The sequence below is a fragment of the Grampus griseus genome, assembly GCF_964374135.1.
Source record: "Grampus griseus genome assembly, chromosome: 6".
Classification (NCBI taxonomy): Eukaryota; Metazoa; Chordata; class Mammalia; order Artiodactyla; family Delphinidae; genus Grampus; species Grampus griseus.
The window spans coordinates 34,874,675-34,892,731 of NC_139000.1; the positions used below are offsets into that span (position 1 = coordinate 34,874,675).

General features: G+C 48.6%; 1 protein-coding gene across 2 annotated transcripts in view; it reads right to left on the bottom strand.

Annotated features, from left to right (window-relative positions):
- Positions 1-4,512: 4,512 nt before the first annotated feature.
- FRMPD1 (FERM and PDZ domain containing 1) overlaps positions 4,513-18,057 on the bottom strand; it is a gene marked incomplete at both ends in the record, with an annotated part of 46,128 nt that continues 32,583 nt past the window's right edge. Inside the window, 8 exons of one of the 2 annotated variants that reach the window (XM_082655820.1) lie at positions 4,513-6,887; positions 9,643-10,449; positions 12,674-12,821; positions 13,625-13,807; positions 15,561-15,656; positions 15,800-15,926; positions 16,951-17,087; positions 17,934-18,053. In XM_082655820.1, coding sequence (XP_082511946.1) covers positions 4,513-6,887; positions 9,643-10,449; positions 12,674-12,821; positions 13,625-13,807; positions 15,561-15,656; positions 15,800-15,926; positions 16,951-17,087; positions 17,934-18,053 — 3,993 coding nt within the window. Of the gene's footprint in view, positions 6,897-9,642; positions 10,450-12,673; positions 12,822-13,624; positions 13,808-15,560; positions 15,657-15,799; positions 15,927-16,950; positions 17,088-17,933; positions 18,054-18,057 lie in introns of both variants that reach the window. The other variant, XM_082655819.1, reaches the window with a different exon arrangement.

Consider the following 18,057-nt stretch of genomic DNA (forward strand, 5'->3'; position numbering starts at 1 on the left):
CTAGCGGCTGTGTGTTCCGCGAAGACTTGGGCTTCGGCTGCCGTGCCCACGGTAGTACTAAGGAGCTGCGTCCCGCCAGAAGGTTGCCGCGCCTCACTGAGCCTCCGTTTCCTCGCATGTTAGCTGGGCATACAATCCCAGCCGCTCGCCGACCTCACAGGGCTGCTGCAGGTGACCAGGCGCTTTGATGGCTGTCAAGGGCTGGACACGGCGAAGGTGGGCTGAAACCAGACTCGAACCACCCCTCATCTCGCAATCTGGGGGCCTTGCCTTCCCCTGGTCTCCCTGGGCTTCCCCACAACCAGAAGAGCCCACGAGCTGACATAGTTCCCCTCACCACTAGCTGGCCATCCAGGATCATAACAGATATCCCGGCTTGGGCAGATCACGAATTAGTCTAGCCTCTGGCCACTCTCCCTCCTCTTTCTCGCCTCACAAATCCACGGGGAAACTTGAGTCTCAGAGACCTGAAGCGACTTGTCCAAGCCTTGGCCTGATAAAAGCTATCAACCACTCTTCCCTTTATTCCTGCAGTTCTAGGGGTCTCATGCTTTCGAGAGACCCTACCATGAATGAGCCTGAAACACCTCCTGCCCAAGAAACCACAGCCTTGTTGGATCCGTCCTTGGCCTCACGGTTTCCCCTCAGGACTTTTCTTTCCACAGCTTCTCCAGCACCTCCCACCCCATCCCCAGTCCATGCTTTAACCCATCCTTTATAATCTGCTACTGGAGCAACTTGTAAAATACTAAAACTAAACATGCTTTCTTCCTCAAAGGGCTTTTTCGGAAACCCAGCTGTCTTCTCTGCTCAGAAGCTGGCCTTGGCTTTCCACTCAGCAGGACTTGCAAAGTGGCTCAGATGGTCTTCAGTTGCTCCCACCACACCTTCCAGTCCCTGCACCTTGCACTCAGCTGTACCGAATACCTTTCCTCCCTCCCTGCCACTGCTCTGGTGTCTCTTCACTTTTCAATGAGCTCATGAAGCTCATTCAAAAGTGGGGCTTTTCCCCACAGAAAGGCCACCTAGCTGGTATCACTGCCCGGCCCGCTCCGGCGTCCATCCATTTGCCGAATGATTATGTGTCTCCCTTACTCCAAACCCCTCAGTGGTTTCCCATTGTAATTGGATGTAAAATCTAACCTCCCCAAGGCCTTGCATGGCCTGGTTCCTGGCTGACCCTCCGACCTCATCTATCACTCTTCCTCCAGCTTGCTGTGTTCCAGTCACACCCATCTTCTTGAAATGCTTTAAACACAACAAAAGCCTTTGCAGTTACTGTTCCCTTTTCTCTCACTTTTTACATGGCTGGCTCCTTCTTACCCTTTAAGCTTCTGCTTAAACCTTCCCTCTTCAGAGAGGGCTTTACTGACCACCCCGCACCCCCAGGGAAGATTGGCTCATCCCAGCCCCATCTTGGCACTCTTCGTTTTCTTTATTTCAATCTTCACCTATCAGTAATCTTTTTTTTTTTCTATGTCTTCCCTGCTGATTATAAGTTCCTCCAGGGGACTTACATCTATCATGTTAGTGATTGTATTCCCGGTGCCAATGCACAGTAAATATTTGTCAACAGGATAAACAAACAAGTGATTTTTCTCCCTTCTTGAGAAAAACTTACCTTCCTATCTACCAAAATCAGAACCTGACACACAATAGCTACTCAATCAATACTTTTTAAAAAAAAAACACTACTTTATTTTTATATATTTATTTATTTATTTATTTTTGGCTGTGTTGGGTCTTCCTTGCTGTGTGTGGGTTTTCTCTAGTTGCAGAGAGCAGGGGCTACTCTTCCTTGCGGTGCGCGGGCTTCTCATCGTGGTGGCTTCCCTTGTTGCGGAGCACGGGCTCTAGGCGCGCGGGCTTCAGTAGTTGTGGCACACAGGCTCAGTAGTTGTGGATCATGGGCTCTAGAGCGCAGGCTCAGTAGTTGTGGTGCACGGGCTTAGTTGCTCCATGGCATGTGGGACCTTCCCAGATCAGGGCTCGAACCCGTGTCCCCTGTATTGGCAGGCGGATTCTTAACCACTGCGCCACCAGGGAAGTCCCCAATCAACACTTCTCGACATACTAGTTCTAATTAATGCTGCCTCCTACAGGAAGCCTTCCCTAATCACCACTCCCCCCAACACCCCCAAATTACTTCTCTCCTCTGAGCTCTTACAGCACCTTATCTGTTCTCTTTGGTAGTCCTGAGCACACCATGCCTTAGGTAGGTCTCTATCTCTACATGTCATCTTACCTCTCGGACCAGGAGCCCTTGCAGATAAGATTCTCACCCAGCTATTTACATCCATAATCCTACATCAGGCACCCTGGCATGGGTGTACCATAAATGTTTGTTTAAAGAAATAAATCCGCCAATATGTTGGTGGGTGGAAAAATGAAGGAGTGTAAATATCCAGTCGTTTCTCAGTCATTAAACAATTGATTCTTGTGTTGGGGAGTAGGCAGTCCTGTCCTGCTCTCATGTAGGGAGCTGTGTATCTCAGAGAAAGTGCTAAACATGGCAAACCTCCTGTACTTTAGCTTCTCAACAAGCAATGAGGGGTTGCTTCAGAACTTCTGGGACTTAGTACACCTCATGGAGGCTCAGAGCAAAAATGCCGGCTCCATACAGTAGCAACCCAAGGAAGCTAACGGATTTGAGGGGAGAGGAAGCAAAGGAAGAAGGAAACAAAACATCTGAGTGCCTGTGCCTGAGGCTTCACAGTCTCCATCCTGCCTTCCATGAGAATTTATTTCTCACAATAATGCTGAATGTGTATTATATAACAATCTCTAGTTTGGGGTGTTGTGTTGATAAGAAAATGTATTCAAGTTATCCAAATAAGGCATCTGGCACATTGTAGGCCATCACTAAATGAGACTAGTGTTATTTCCTTTTGTCATTTGGGGAAAATGAGGCTCAGAGAAGCACCTATAACAACACTGCCAGGATTCAAGCTCTGATTGCGTTGAAGTCCTGAGCTCCTTCCCTAAGCTTGTGAACACAGTAAAAGTATTCAAGTCCTGTTTAGCATCATACAATTTTTAGTATTTGGGTGTCCTATTGTTCCTATTTTCCATTGTCATGAAATCACTTTAAATCTGTTTTCAAGAGCCTTATTTAAATTTTATTCAAAGTATTCTGTGAAAAGAAACAGGTCTTTAAGAAAATAAATCTTTTCCTGGCACTAGTACTGGTTAACTGGCTACTAAGTAACTGGTAACAGGGGATGGGTAGATTCTCTTCTCTTCTCCCCAAATATTGCTTTCCTTCTGATTGGCAAGAGCTTGGGTATGTCACTTAACACCCTCACCTTTGCCCTGCTTTTGCTGGGTGAAGGAGAGAAATTAGGGAACTTTAGAGGAGACAAATTGCAGAGGAAGCACTGAGCCCACAACTGATCAGGAGCCCCAGAAGGACCCCTTGCGTAAACTCTGATAGCCCAAAGTGAGTGTCTAAACCACCTTTTGCCTGGACAGAAAAGCCAGGGGAAAAAGACCTCCCAAGGCTGTCTTCAGGTCAGTTTTCCTGGAGTCTGAAAACAAAATGCAAGGAAGGGTTTCATACTAGGAGAAGAATCCATAAACTTTGGGGATTATTACTAACTTTTTTTGAGTATTTACTAGATTTCTACCCTACAAAGCAGGCACTAGTATCCCCAATATTCAGAAGAGAAAACCAAAGCACTAAGAGGTTAAGTAGCATGTCCGACCAAGGTCCCACCAAGATTAACAAGGATTAAATGGCTCTACTGGAATTAGTGAGAAAGGTACCGAATATATTTCTTTTGCTCTAATATTATTCTTAAAAAGGCAAATCTAGTTCAGGGTTTTAATGTTTGCCTTTTTAGATATTTAAAACGGATAGAGGGTGGAGTCGATTTCAGATAACGCACAGAGCACACACCTGGATATGGGGGGCCAGGCAACTAAGGTGCTTACTGCCACCTAGTGGCAACCTATGCTTATCGCAGCGAGGCCGCCAAGAATACCAGGCCTCCAGGCGCAGGTGCTGCAAACCAAAACTTGTGAAGGTGGAATCTATCAAATATCCCAAGTATTCACTCCTATTTGCAGAGGTTATTGCCAAATCAGTGTGATGTGAGAAGTCAAGACAATTTTTCAGTGGCTCCACCTTCCTCCCTCATCCCTGCCTTCTTGGGACAGTTTGTGGCTTCTTGCTTCCACACTCGCAGGGTATGCTCCTCCTAGGGTACACACATTACTGATGGCAATCTGCTTATCTGTACCCACCCAGAGGGGCTGTGAGCATCCTGGCCAGGGGCAGAGGCTTGTCTTACTCATCTTTATGAATGAGCCAGTGAATGTTTGTTGAACATATATGAGCGGATGCTTTTGGCCCAAACTTGTCATCACTCTGTATGATTCAGGCAAAGATTAAGCAGCAGTTTATTTGAACACTCTAAATAATAAACATTTGAGAGGGGTGGGCAGAGGAATGGTAGGAGCTGCTCAGGGAAGTGTCCAGGGCAGGGCAGGGGGTCTGGCCAACTGGCCCGCTCACAGGGCAGTGGAGAACCAGAACTTCTGGGTCAAACAGAATACAGCAGCTGTGAGGGCCGTACACTGACGGGCCAAGAGTTTCACACTCAGGTCATGGTAGCCTCTCTCACAGGTGAGCTTAGCGGCCTCCACAAACTGGTGGTAGGTGTACACCACATCCCTCAGGTTCCCCGCTGCCTCTCTGTGTCGGGTGGAGCAGTGGCTGCAGGCTGTGAACTGGAAGCACAGGCCGGCCAGCTGGACCAGGTGCTGGAAGGTGTCGTGCACAGCACCCTGCATCTCCTCGGGGGACTGGTCCATTCTGATCACGTGCTGACAGCTCAACAGGAGCTTTTGGGAGCCCATGCAGAGGCGGCTCCGGCTTTCAGAAAAGTGCCAGGTGCACTTCTCGGGAGGGTGCGTGTTCCCATTTCCCCAGGAAGCTTCTAAAATGTTCTGTAATTCCAGCAAGCTCTCCGTGAGTTGGATGAAGCCCTCGGGGGTGCTTGCAGGGGCAGCTTTCAGCTGTCTCAGAGCCCTGGCGCAGTACTCTGGCCAGATGTGGCTGTTCCTCGACAGGGGCTCAGTGCTGCAGCTGTGGACCCGGGCAGGCCTCCAGGGCAGGGCCAGCTGGCCTCCTGCAGAGGGTGGTGAGGTGAGGGGGGCTGTGGGGTGTGCTTCCAGGCCCCTGTCTTCCTCCTCCGTCTCTGGCTGCAGGCCACGGAAGCACGTGGCATAGGAGAACTGGCAGCTGCACTGCTCCATCCCAGTTCTAGGGGCCACAGTCTCATTCACGCCTGCAAACCCCGAAGATGTGGCCATCCTGAGACTGGCAGAAACTTTAGGATAGCTTTCTGGGGCAAAGCACAGGAAAGACTTCTCATTAGGAAGGCACATGCTAGGGCTTTTGTCTTTGCTTCCTGGCAGTGAACAATGATTTGAACCTTCTAAGTGGGGCTCCTCTTGGGAACACGGTAGTGGCTCTGGCAGAGAAGGCCCTGGATTCAAACAGACCTGCTGAGGAGTGTCCCTAGGGGTGGTATCTTCCCCTATCACATGGTTAGGTGGCTCTGCCTTGACCTCCTCCAGAGGGAAAGCTGATGAAATGGTCTGGTCCCTAAGCAAGAAACCCAGGTCTAAATCCAGCTCTGCCAATAGTTTTTGTTCTTGGGCCTGGCAGGCTTGGCCTGGGGTTTCTCTGCTTTGTCCTTGGGGGTCTCTGGGGGAATGTGGTGGGGTCTGTTCAGTCCTTGTTACAGGAGCCTCCAAGGAGAGGGAGGCTACCATGCCACCAGATGGAGCACTGACACCAACAGTCTGTTGAACAGCATTCAACACGTCACCCTTGGGGTCACCTGGATCCTTCTCAGATTCATCATGAAATAAGTTGGTGCCATTTTTGTTTGTAACTTCTCTGTCATGTTCCAAAGATAGTTGTCCTTGCTGCTCCTCCTTCGTAGGGAAAGAAGCCATCTTCTCTTCTGAATTTATTCCACATTCACCACTTCTAGGCCTGTCTCGAGGAGACAACAGAGACCCTGTGTCCTGGGGGGCAGTTTCTTGCATATGATTTGTAAACAGAGATCCCAGTCCTCTTTCTATCTGGACTCCTCCCAGCTCTAGTGTGTCTCCTTGAGAGAGATTATGTGGCCCTGGGCTGATGGTCAGGCAGACTCTGTCTGGGTTCAAGTCAGCACTGGAGAGGGAGGAGGTGCTGTCCCCAAGCTCCATGGCAAGTTCTCGGGGGGCACTGCCATCCGAGTCTTGAAATGGAGATGAGGTCTGGGGAAGCTCTACCTGAGCCGTATCTGGGCCAGATAAGCCTGCGTTGGGACTGTGAGGAGTGTTTGCTGGGGAACTGGCAACACTGGCGGTCAGAGGGGCAATCCCAGAATTCTCTTTATGGCTGGGGTCAATCCGGAGGCGAATGGCAGAAATAGAAAACACTCGAGAGTCGATGACCGACTTGGTTTCCATGGTCTCAGGCTCCATCTCCATGGCCCGGGAGGCTGGGTTTTTGCTCTTGATCTCCCTCAGGGGAGCCAGCAGCCCCAGGGCCTTGGTCTCCAGGAGGCCAGGCTCACCCTGCACGTCTTGCAGACAGGACACGGTTGGGGAGGGTGCACTGAGGACCAGGTAGGGCTCCCGGTCATAGTAGCACACGTCGTCCACGCTCTCCAGGGAGGCTGATGGCTTTAGGGGAAATGAGACCTGACAGGTGTAGTCGGTCTTTAGGAAAGACCTTCTTTTGCTCAGGGTCTTGGCATACTTTTTCACCCCTCCCCTTCTGCTTGGCTCTCTTCCCCCTGGCTCAGGATTCAGGCTGTCCTCAGGGCTGCAAGTGCTGGCCTTATTCTGTGAGCTTGTGGCACTGGTTTCTGCAGCAGAAGCAGCTCTGAGCCCTGAGAACCAAGAAAGAAAAAAGAACATGAAAAGCACAAAAACAAAGAGACTTGTAGATCTTGGGCTCAGGACTCAGGATTGCCTGGGTTCAAATCCTGGCTGGGCTGTGTAACCATGGGCATGTTAAATCCTGAGCTCCTCAATTTCCTCTTCTGAAAGATGGGGATGATCACCGTGGTAGACCTTTTTTGGTTCTTGGTTGCCCAAGATCCACTGCCTTATCTTTTGGTCACAGTATCCCAGCTTCCTTCTGGGGAATGACATCTCCCCAGTTACAGTCTGCTGGAACTATTAATGAAGGGGCCCTATCCACATCAGCCAAGTGGTCAGATTTGTGACCTAGAAAGTCAGTCACAAAATTTCCTAAAATGTCAAACTCAAACACATTGATTAAAAAAAAAAAATACAAAAAAAACCAGTAGAGCCCGTTCTTCGCAGCCACAGTATCCTGACAGTACAATGAAGAATCCTGCTACCCCACCCCCGATCTGGTTGCTGCTTGTGTCTGAACCAGGTCTTCACCTCTGCTGGCAATTCTCTAAGCTATCTTACATCCTTTCAACACTTTCTCTCTGTGCTTACATTAACCCAAGTCAGTCAGTACCAGTGGTGTCGATCAGCACTGCCATGCTGGTTAGATGACTTAGTACGTATCAAGCTCCTGGCACAAGGCCTGTGCCTAATGGGTGTGCACTAAAGGGAGCCAGTGCTGTCATTGTTATGATTGTCACTACATGGGTGAGGGTCCCAAGCGAGCTTTCTTTCGACAAAAAGTGGCTGTGACTCTCAGTCATGGGCATGAGGGGTCTTGCAAATACCAGGATGGATCTTTCTGCAAGGAGATGCACTTTTGTGAAGAACTCCTGGGAATCAGCCAGAAGGAATTAAGATCACAGGCTAGCACCTGAGAATCAGAGGGCTCTTAGACTCAGACCAGTGTTTTGCACCCTGGCTGAACTTTATTAAAAACTTCATCAAATCCTTCATCAACCCTAGGCTGCTCCTCAGACCTCCTAAATCAGAATCTCTGAGGCTGGGATCTAGGAATATACAGTATTTTAAACAGGTCCCTTGGGTGATTTCGATGTTTTGGAATTCCAGCCACGTTTTGGAATTGCCGCTCTAGGCCACCAACAGCCACTGACCAAGGGTGTTTCTGAAGCCTAAAAAGGGAGAGGCTCCCACACTGAGTCAGGGGCCAGACCAGACCCCCAGGCTCAGGAGTCCCAGGTCTGGGCTGTCTCCCCAGCACCTCACTGGCTCTCTGTAAAAGAGGGAGTGTCCAGTGTGGACCTTATATCCCTGACTGGACTCCCATAAAGGAAGGCCTTGACTGATGGTCTGTCTCACACCCATCTTGCCTCTAGCATAATGGCTGAGCCAGAAGGGCAAGGCTGGGGGCATGGATGGCAGTTGGCTGGGTTCTGTGGGAAGCAGGGCACAATCTGGCCATAGGTTTCTAGGTCGGTTAACGAAGTCAGGGTAGATGGTGGAGAGTGCATTCATTTATCCATTTAGCAGCAACCGCCAGGCACTATGTGCCAGGACACAGAGATGAGTGTGAAACGCACAGTTCCCACTCAAAGGAGTTTTCGGTTTAGTGAAGGGGAGAAACATCAATACAAAAATCACACAAATAAATATGCAACTACAGGCAGTGCTAAGTGCCACGCAGGAAGCACCCAGGGTGTGTGACAGGGATGGGGAGACCTGCCCTAGTCCTGGCAGTCTGGTTAATATTCCCAGAGGAAGTGAATTTGAGGCCTGATAGATGGATGGGCATCAGCAAGCAAAGATCAGGGTGAGGAATGTTTCAGGTGGAAAGAGCAGCATGTGCAAAGGCTGGAAGTAGAAAAGAACTGGGCACTTTTAAAGAATGGCAAGGAGGTCTGTGTGGCAGGAATGCATGGAGAGGGCTCAGGGGGAAGGAGACAAACAGGCAGAGGCCATGTCACAGAGGGCCTGAAGAAGCCTTGCAGGGGCTGCTAAGAAGCTGGCCTTTCTCCCACGAGCAACGGGAAACCACTAGAGGGCAGGGCGCAACAGGAAAGGGCTGGAACAAAGAAAAGGGCTGCAGCTTCCCCAGCTCTTAGTAGGTCACCCCTAATGTCTGTGTGCTATTTTCCAATTTTTTTCTTCAGAGTTCAGAGTGAGAGTGTGTGTGTGTGTGTGTGTGTGTGTGTGTGTAAATGTCCCGCAAGGATCTCTGGTCAGCTTAGGAAGTCATTCTGTGTGGAAAGACACCCCACACCCTTTGTGGAGGAAGGGATGAGGATCCGGAAAGAAACATGATCCCCCTGCCTTATGTCCGGGTCCCTTCAGGGCCACCAACAGCCTGTCAGTTAGGTTCTTTTTGTTTCAAGGCCTCATTTAAAGCTTTGGGGTCAACAATGGCACAGCTGCTTCCCTCTGCTGGGCTGTCAAACCCTTTTCTTTCTGTGTAAATTCTGTCCATCTTACAACGCCTGGCCCATTTGCTGCCTCTTCTGGGAAGCCTTCCCCGATTCCCACTGTTGAATTAATGCCACCCATCTCTGCCTGCCCACAGTTCTCTGAACCTCCCTTGTAGCCCTTACTTGAAGTCGGGATGCCCGTAATGTGATCCACTGAGCCCAGCTGGCCCACCTCAAAAGAGAACAAGGACCGTGCTCTACCTACCTGTTTACCCATCAAGCTTGGCCCCTGACCCCGGTGGGTACTGAGGAGCTGCCTGCACAGTCCACAGACCTGCGAGGGAGGGCTCACCTGAGAAGGCATCTGGGGGTGAGAGCTTGTCAGCTGCATCATAGTATTCCTCATCCGAACTGCCATCCTCCAAGGCCAGCGGCAGGCACAGGGCCAGCGCTTGCAGCGTGGAGCTGGGCTGGGCCTCAGGCCCTCCCTGCTGGGCCCAGGCTGCCAGGCCCCGACCCTGCCGGGAAGCTGTGCTGTCCGAGCTGTCACTCAGGTGGCTGGCGGGGGAGACATTGGTGCACAGGTTGTAGTAGTCAATCTGGCTGCCCTCGTACATCCTGGGGTCCAGCCTGACCGCGCTCAGTTCCGGTCCCCAGCTGAAGGTCTCAGGAGCGGGACTCTCAGAAAACTCTGTCTTCTGGCACTCAGGGTTGGCTCTCCGAGCCAGGTCCAGGAGACAGAGAAAGCCACTGGTTTCGATCCTGCTTCTCTCCTCTTGGCTGTCAGAATCAAGATTCTCTGGGAAGCCTACTGAGCCCAGGTGGAAGAAGCCGGAGCTGCTGGAGGAGCAGGCGTCCAGGTCATCCTCTTCCAGGGCATCCATGGACTCGCTTGAGCCACTGGTCCTGCAGCCTCGGCTCTCAGCGTTGGCCGAGTCCGATGCCTCAGACTCAGCACTGTCTGTTTTGCTGCTGGCCCCGCAGGTGCTTGGGCCTTTCTCGGCCACCTCAGGCATGGAGCTGTCCCCAGGAGGCTGCTCCTCTTCTACAAGTGGTCTGCAGGGGCCCAGCTTCAGCAAGTGTCTGTCAGAGAGGGGCTCCAACACGCAGTCCACTTCAGAGGACTCCTCGGAGTCACTGCATGCCCTGGATTCGTAGCCTGAAACACAGGAGACACCAAGGGTTACAAAACAGCATTTGGGGACAGGCAGATGCTTATGTATCCTCCCGCCCCCTCTCTGCCTGCCCTCCCAGTTTCCAGATGAGAGGACTGAGGTTCAGAAGGGTGGCAGGCCCAGGTCATGCTACACTGACTGACACAGGGTCCATGGGACTCCAAATTCCATGTTCTCCCCACAGTGTCAAGTCTTCTTTCCCACATCTATCTGAACAACCACTAAAGGAGACAGGATTACCTCCATATCCAAGGAGATCTATCTGTCCATGGAAACATCTGGGTATTTAGTTGGTTTCCTAAGGCCCTCCTAAAACTCTCAGCTCTGTTGTCCTGACTGGGCATCAAAATCAGATAGGGAATCATATTTAAAAAAACAAAACAATAGATCCCTGGACCTAGCCCTGATGAACTGAGTCTGATATCTAGGGAGTGCGGCCCAGGAATCTGTATTTTAGCAACTTTATTGGAGGTTCTGAGGCTGCTAGGCTGGCACCATTCTGAAGCCTGGCCTAGGGACCTACTGGTGCCACAGGGCTTTTAGGAAAGTTAAAAGTCATCCACTGCTGGTACTTGGGAGGGATTCTTGGTGAGAGTGTTGGGGGGGCATTGAGCCAGGTCTCCAATTTCTCATGCACCATAAGCCTCCAGGTGTGATCCTTCTAAACTTCTCTCTGATCACATTACACTCTATTTAAACCCTCTTTTGGTTTCTCTTGTCTACAGGGAAGCACCTAAGCTCTCCTACTAAGGTTGGGGCCTCTCACAGGATGGCCCTGATCCCCTCAGCAGCCTGGTCACCCTCTAACAGGATGGCCCATACCCCTCCTCAGCAACTTTGTCACCCTGTCACAGTGCAGCCCCCACCCCTTCTCAGCAGCCTGGTCACCCACTGCAGCCTTCCCATGCTCCAGCCACTACAGGGAGCTTCTCACACATCACGACCTTACCCTTCGTGTCATGCCTCCATTGTGTCCCCTCTGCTTCAAAGGATCTCTCCTCCCTTCTTTGCCTGGTTAACTCCACCATGTCCTTCATGACCTCTTTCAAATACCTCCTGCTCTGGAGGCCTCCTGTGACCACTGCCGCCTGCCCTGCGCCCCCAGCAGGCCTCCACAACAGCACCACTCCACGGGGCACTGTCTCCCTGACCATATTCAGAAGTATCATCCCTTGTTCATAAATTGTGTGAAAGACAAAGGTAACAAGCACACAAAATCTTCACTTCCTAATTATTTAACTTTAGTCTCATCCAGTATCTATGATTACTTATGCCTATTTTATCCACATGGAGGAAATGCCATGTAATGGTGCACTACCGAGCACCTCTCCCCACCTTCATGTTCAGTGACAGCACATCGGGGGCTTGAAATTAGTCAGTGGGGAGTGTTTATGCCATGGAAATAGGCAATTGCTTCAAATTAGAATTCTGTTTTGTTTTATCCCTGCAGAGACAGTTGTTAAACATTTACCAGCAAACCAGTGGGAAAATGCTGCATCAATAGTGCTGAAGCACCAAGGGAGGAAAGGGGGGGATGAACTGGGAGGTTGGGATTGACATATACACACTAACTAATATGTATAAAATAGATAACTAATGAGAACCTGCCGTAGAGCACAGGGAACTCCACTTTGCTGCGCGGTAGAAGCTAACACAACATTGTAAAACAGCTATACCCCAATTAAAAAAAAAGTAGTGCTGAAGCAAAGCCTGGTAGAAACTGGGAGTTGGCCTGGGAAAATGTTCATCTCATCTGGCCTCCCCTACTTCATTCCTTACATCATATGATTTTCCCTTCTATCTCCAGGGACCCCCTTCCTCTAAACATGTGAGGTTGAGAATTTTTATTATAATTCAAGAAAATGCAAAAGAGTGCCCAGGAATGGGATGAGAAGCTAGGTCAGCTGTATTTTCTGAACAAATAACTGACATCTTGTTTTACTGGCAAAGAAAGATAAAATGCAGTGGATCTTAGAGATGATTTTAGAAAATACTGCAGGGAATCAGAGACCTTCCAAAGCCTTCTTTGGCTTTAGGGGACTCTCAGGTACAAAGAAAGTTTCTCTATTTAGGATTTTGGAAAGATCAACTGCTTACTTCCACTTGGAGTCTCAGCTCCATTCAATGTACCACCTCCTTTTAGGCTGCCCTGACCTACAAGGCAGTGAAGTGGGCCTGTCCTTACTGGGGCAAGCCTCAGCGCCTCACCTTCTTCAGCGGATACCCGGTGCACCTGTTGTTTGTTTCCCGGCCAGAGGAAAACGGAGGTAACTGGGTCGACATATAGCCTGTAGTACCCAGCAATCAGGCAGGCTAGGTCTTTTGCACTGTTGGATTCCAGCAGCAAAGTCAGAACCTTTGAAAGTAAAGAGAGCTCTTATGTTTATAAAGGGCTAAGGGATAGTCTGAAGACTGGGAACAAGGCCATGTGGCGCCAGTGAGAGATTCCAACTAAATCCAGCCACGGTCCACAGGCAGGCCCCCTGGTGTCCCATTTTCTCATCTACAAGACTTGAAATGAGTGTGCACACGTGTGCACACCCACAACCACACATGCATGCACACACACTCACACATGCACAGTGGGATCCTCCCATCCAATCTCCACAATGTCTCCTGTCCCCCTATCCCAACCACCCTACCCTGTTCATTCATACCATGGGGCCCCTTCAAGACCTGACCTGGAAAAGGAAAAGAAGCAGGAGTGAGTAGAGAAGGAGGAGAGGGGGATAAGAAGAATGAAGCACCAGCCCTGAGCATGTTGGGATTAAATCAAAGGAAGGCAGGATAACTGTAGGACCTTCCAGAGAGGCTCAGGAAGCACCCCACGCCATTTACCAATTTTAACTGCTGCCACCCAAAATCCAGGGCAGCCATTCTGGTCCCATGCATGTAATAAAACCCTCTGGTGCTCCCATCTAAGTTTCTGAACCCATCAGGAAAGTACATGGTCCAGCTCAGTTTATATAAAAAACCTTTTAGGACCTGTCCAGGAAAATGCATCACTTTCCCTTTGGTGGGACAGGATGGATAATTCCACCTCTTAAGCAAATGTTGGACATTAGACTTTCTTAATATCCAAACTCATATAAACTACCCTTGAATATTTAGCCCCAGATTCCAGAAGCTGGACTCAAAAATCTCTTCCCCATGTATTACCTTGATGTTCTGAAGATGCACTTTGACCATGCTCACTTTCTCAGACTCTTCTGTCAGCTCTACACGACTGATGTTTGCGAACTCCGCCAACGTGGACATGATGTTGAGTTTGCTGTTGATAATGTGGCTAATGCCATACTTGGCTCCAACTAGAAGGGCAATGTAGGATTCTCTATCCTGTAACTGCAGAAGGCGGGAAAGGGAATTAGTTTCCATTCACAAGCTAGTGAAAAAATACATTATACATGTAGGACATGATACCTCTCTCTGCAAACCCCTTGATTCTTATTTCAGGTCCTCACCACCACTCCCCTAGACTACCAAGTTAGGTAGCCTGGGCCCCATGTACAGATAAATTAAGTATAACTTTATCTCCCATAATACACTTCACAATAGAGAATCAAACCACAGGACTTTGACCTGTTCCATAAACACAACCATATAGTTTCACACCTATGTACCTATATTCATGCTGTGCCCTCCTCTTGGAATCCCTTACCTGTCATCACTATCTACTGAAATCCTGACCCTTCTTTAAAAGCTTCCATCAAAACCTACTGCCTACAGAAAACATCGGCCTGACCTGCTCCTCAAACCACAACAGTCCTTTTCCTCTGTGTTGTTTTCACACCATATCCTCTGCACTTCTCTGATAGCACTGAGGTAAGACTTCTTACTGTAATTTTTTGTATTTAAGTCATATTCCATGCTAAGGTCCCTGACAACAGAGTCTGCATGTATCTACATTTGTAACCCCCAGTGCCCAGCAAGCACCCTGAGCCAGTTCAACGTGGTTGGTTTCTCCTCCCACTACCAGCTCTTTCCTTAGACAGGAAAGGTAAAGAGGAGCTGGGGATGGGACCTAGACAGTTGGCAGAGGGCAGGTTTAGCCCTTGGGAAAAGTGGGCAGTTTTTCTTGTACTTTCAAGTTTCCTTGCTGTGATCTAGTCTCTTTCCTACCATTTAGTCCTCTACTTGTACAAAGACTCAATCTACTTTTCCCTTCCTCTGACTATCTGATGCTCTTCCTTTCTCTCAAAACACTGATTCTCTTTTTCCATTTACATTGTTAGCTCAGCAGTCTGATTAAATTGACCCATCACTGCTGTAAATGACTGAGAGGCACACCAAATGCACTGAAAGGAGTTTTGCTATTATAAAATATATATAAAACTGGTAAATTGTCTGGCTTTGTGCTGGAGAGTTCTGGGGCTGACTGAGTGGTGAGGGAGAGTTCCCTTAGGCCACACCCCCCATCACTGACTGCAGCAAAGCACATAGCTCTAGGCCTAGTCTCCAAAAAGCAGGCCAGGGGAGGAATGGGTAACACAGCAGGGGGCTCTTTTGCTTCTCTTTTCCCTTCTCACCCTTCCACCCCTTACTTATTCCCTTCTTTTGAACAATGGGGCCCCAGCATGGCAGTCAGTCTAACATTCTTATCTTTCCTTCGTGCTTTCCATTTTTTCCTCTTTACCTTGATATACCCAAAGCTCCAGGGTAAACTTCTTACAGTACCCTGCCCTCAAAACGCCTTTCCTCTGTAATGAAATCTGGCCAAATCCAACCTTCCTGCCTTTCCTTAACCCCTTCTTCCCCACTCAACCTGAAGCTAGCAGTGGTGGCCTCTGTCATCAAACCCCACAGCAATGGTCCTGTGCCTCTTGTGGCTTTGCTTTGTCTTGTTGGGTGCCTTGCTCCATCATTTTAGGGTGGGAATCACATCTCATTCAGCTCTGCCTCCCCCAGCATCTGTCAGAGGGCTGGCTCTAAGCAATGTCTTGATAGACACTCCCTAATGGCATAATATTTAGTTTCCCAAACAAATTCTAGTCCATGACCCAGTCCTCAGGAATTTTAGGCTAACAGATACATTGATCTTCAGAGAACCTCTTGCAACCTTTATAAGGGTAGGACCCTACAGTTCTTTAATACATACCATTAAAGTAGCATTAAAGATTTTCCCACCATATGTCTTGAGTTCCCCAAGGATCTGTAGATAATTTAAACGTAGCTGGGCAGCAGAAATAAGTTGCTTAAGTAAGGAAAAAAGAAAATGAAAAAGACCGTTGAAGTCAGAGTTTTCATTTGTCTAAAATGCAGTCAATGTTGAAAATTCTTTCCCTGAGGTTTCACAACAGACAGCTGTGTGATCGACAGGGGCCATGGCTACATTACCTTCTGTCTGGGTTCCAGCAAATTCTGGTTCCTCTTCATGTGGAAGCTGATGGCTTTCTTGATGTCTTTTCCTTTCATGTTTCGTAGCAAAGTTGGAGATATAAAGTTCTCTATTCCCCAATCCTTCCTGCCACAAGACATTGGAGACAAGGAGGCCCATTTTTACAGTGTACTTGACTCTAATGAAGAGCATAATTATATTTGATTCAGTACTTAGTGATCTAAGAATACTGTAATTATAAGCTTCTTTTTCAGCAGAAGATATATATGGCTGGTTTTGTGGAGTGTATGTATGTACATGAAGAGTGTGTGTGTGTGTTTGTGTAATTATCTATCTATCTATCTATCCATCCATCCATCGATTCAAACACACACACACTCCACAAAAACCAGCCATTCAGGAATTAAACCCCATGGTCATTCTAGGAGCTCATTACTCATCACACCTGTATAGCACACTCTCATGGGGCAACACATAGCACCTGTGAATCCCTGAGGCCATGCTTCAGAATGATGCCAGCCTAACGGCCTCAAAACCTCCCAACAAACTCATTAAAAATACAGATTCTCAGGTACCACTCCCTAGAGATTTGACCTAGTATATCAGGGGTAAGGCCAAGGATTTGTTTTATTTTTTTAAATATAATTCCCCATCCGATTTTGATGCTCAGGCAAGAGGTTAGCAAATCGGGGTGACACCACACAGAGCAAGGTGAAATTTTAAGCTGAGAATCAGGAGGTATCAGAACCTCAGGACTTGAAACTACCCTAATAGGAATCTAAGGCAACACGACTGGTTCACACCAAATGAATCTTCAAGGCATTCCTGCCCTCAGAAGAGCTTTATGCTGAAGTTGTCAACTGATTTCCCGAGACATCCTCCCAGGAACTGGGAAATTACAAAGGGATCCTGTGTCATTCCATCTGGAGTTGGTTTCTGCCCCAGAGGGAGCAGCCAGGTTCTGGTATCTGGGGAAGCCAGGCTGGGTTGGACAGGGTGGAGAGGGAAATGAATGGGAAGACAACAGACAGATGGGTAGGTGGGTGACTATCAGCTTTCTGTGAATCCGGCCATCCTGGCCCAGGGCCAGCCAAGTTACAAATGCAACACAGCTGCTGCTGGCGGGACACAGAAGTCCCCTGCCACTCACTCTATGTATTTCAAAGAGATCTTCTGTGGCTGGGCACATGCGTAGATCCGCTCCTGGATGTGCAGGGCCGCGAGCCGGAGCGCAGAGCTGCATTTCATTTCCACGGCAAAGCGCTCCTGGAGCACATCGCTGCAGCTCTAGGAGAGATTAGATCAGAGGAACTGGGAAACAAGAACAGATTGTGTTCCTTGTTCTCTCAGGTGAAAGGCAGCTTTGAGACCTGGCTCTGCCAATTCTGGGCTGTGTGACCTTGGTTACTTGACTAAGACTATCTGCGCACTGGTACTTCCCCTTGATAAATGAGGATAGTCACATCTACCTTACATGGCTTCTCTGAGGTTTAAATTAGATAATGCATTTGAAAGCAGGTATAGGCGCTGTGTTATTCAAATATAAAGTACCGCTGCTGTTGTTGTTATTATTTGCTGCCACCATTTTTATAAGACTTTGGACAATCAATACACCTAGTTATCTCATCTGTAAAATGGTGATGTCTCCCAAATGATTTTTTCATCAGAATAAAAATGACATAATAAACCTCACCTAAGGAAGTAGAGCAGGTGGAACACCGGGCTAGGAGGTCAAGGAACCCATTTTTGGCTCCACCACCAAATGCGGAACCCAGGCAAATTATGTGACCTTTCCAAGACTCAGTTTCATCGTTTCTGAAGTAAGGCTCTGAAGTACTAATGCCCCTTTTAGCAGTAAAAACTGTAACTCTAAAGATCCTAAATGGTATTAGAAAATGTATCATCTACATTGAGGACTAAGCCTTAATTTCATTAATATATTGCAAATCTCCTAACATAGCAACTCAGTAACATTAAAAGGAACGCTGAGGGATAATCAGGCCCACTCTCCCTCAGATAAAGATAATCCCTACCAGGGAGCTGCTTAATTGCCTTGAGCTCATGTTCAAAATAACCCAATGTGCCCCCTTCGAGAACAACCACTGTTATTTTAGGAAGGGCAGACCGGGTCACCTGCAGATAGAGGTATTCAAAGGCTACTGGGTCTTCTTTCAGGAGGTCCAGGGGGTCCTTGGGAACAAAACACACCCTGAAGAGGCAGCGGTAGTCATGTGACTCTTCCCTTTGTACCACCTGG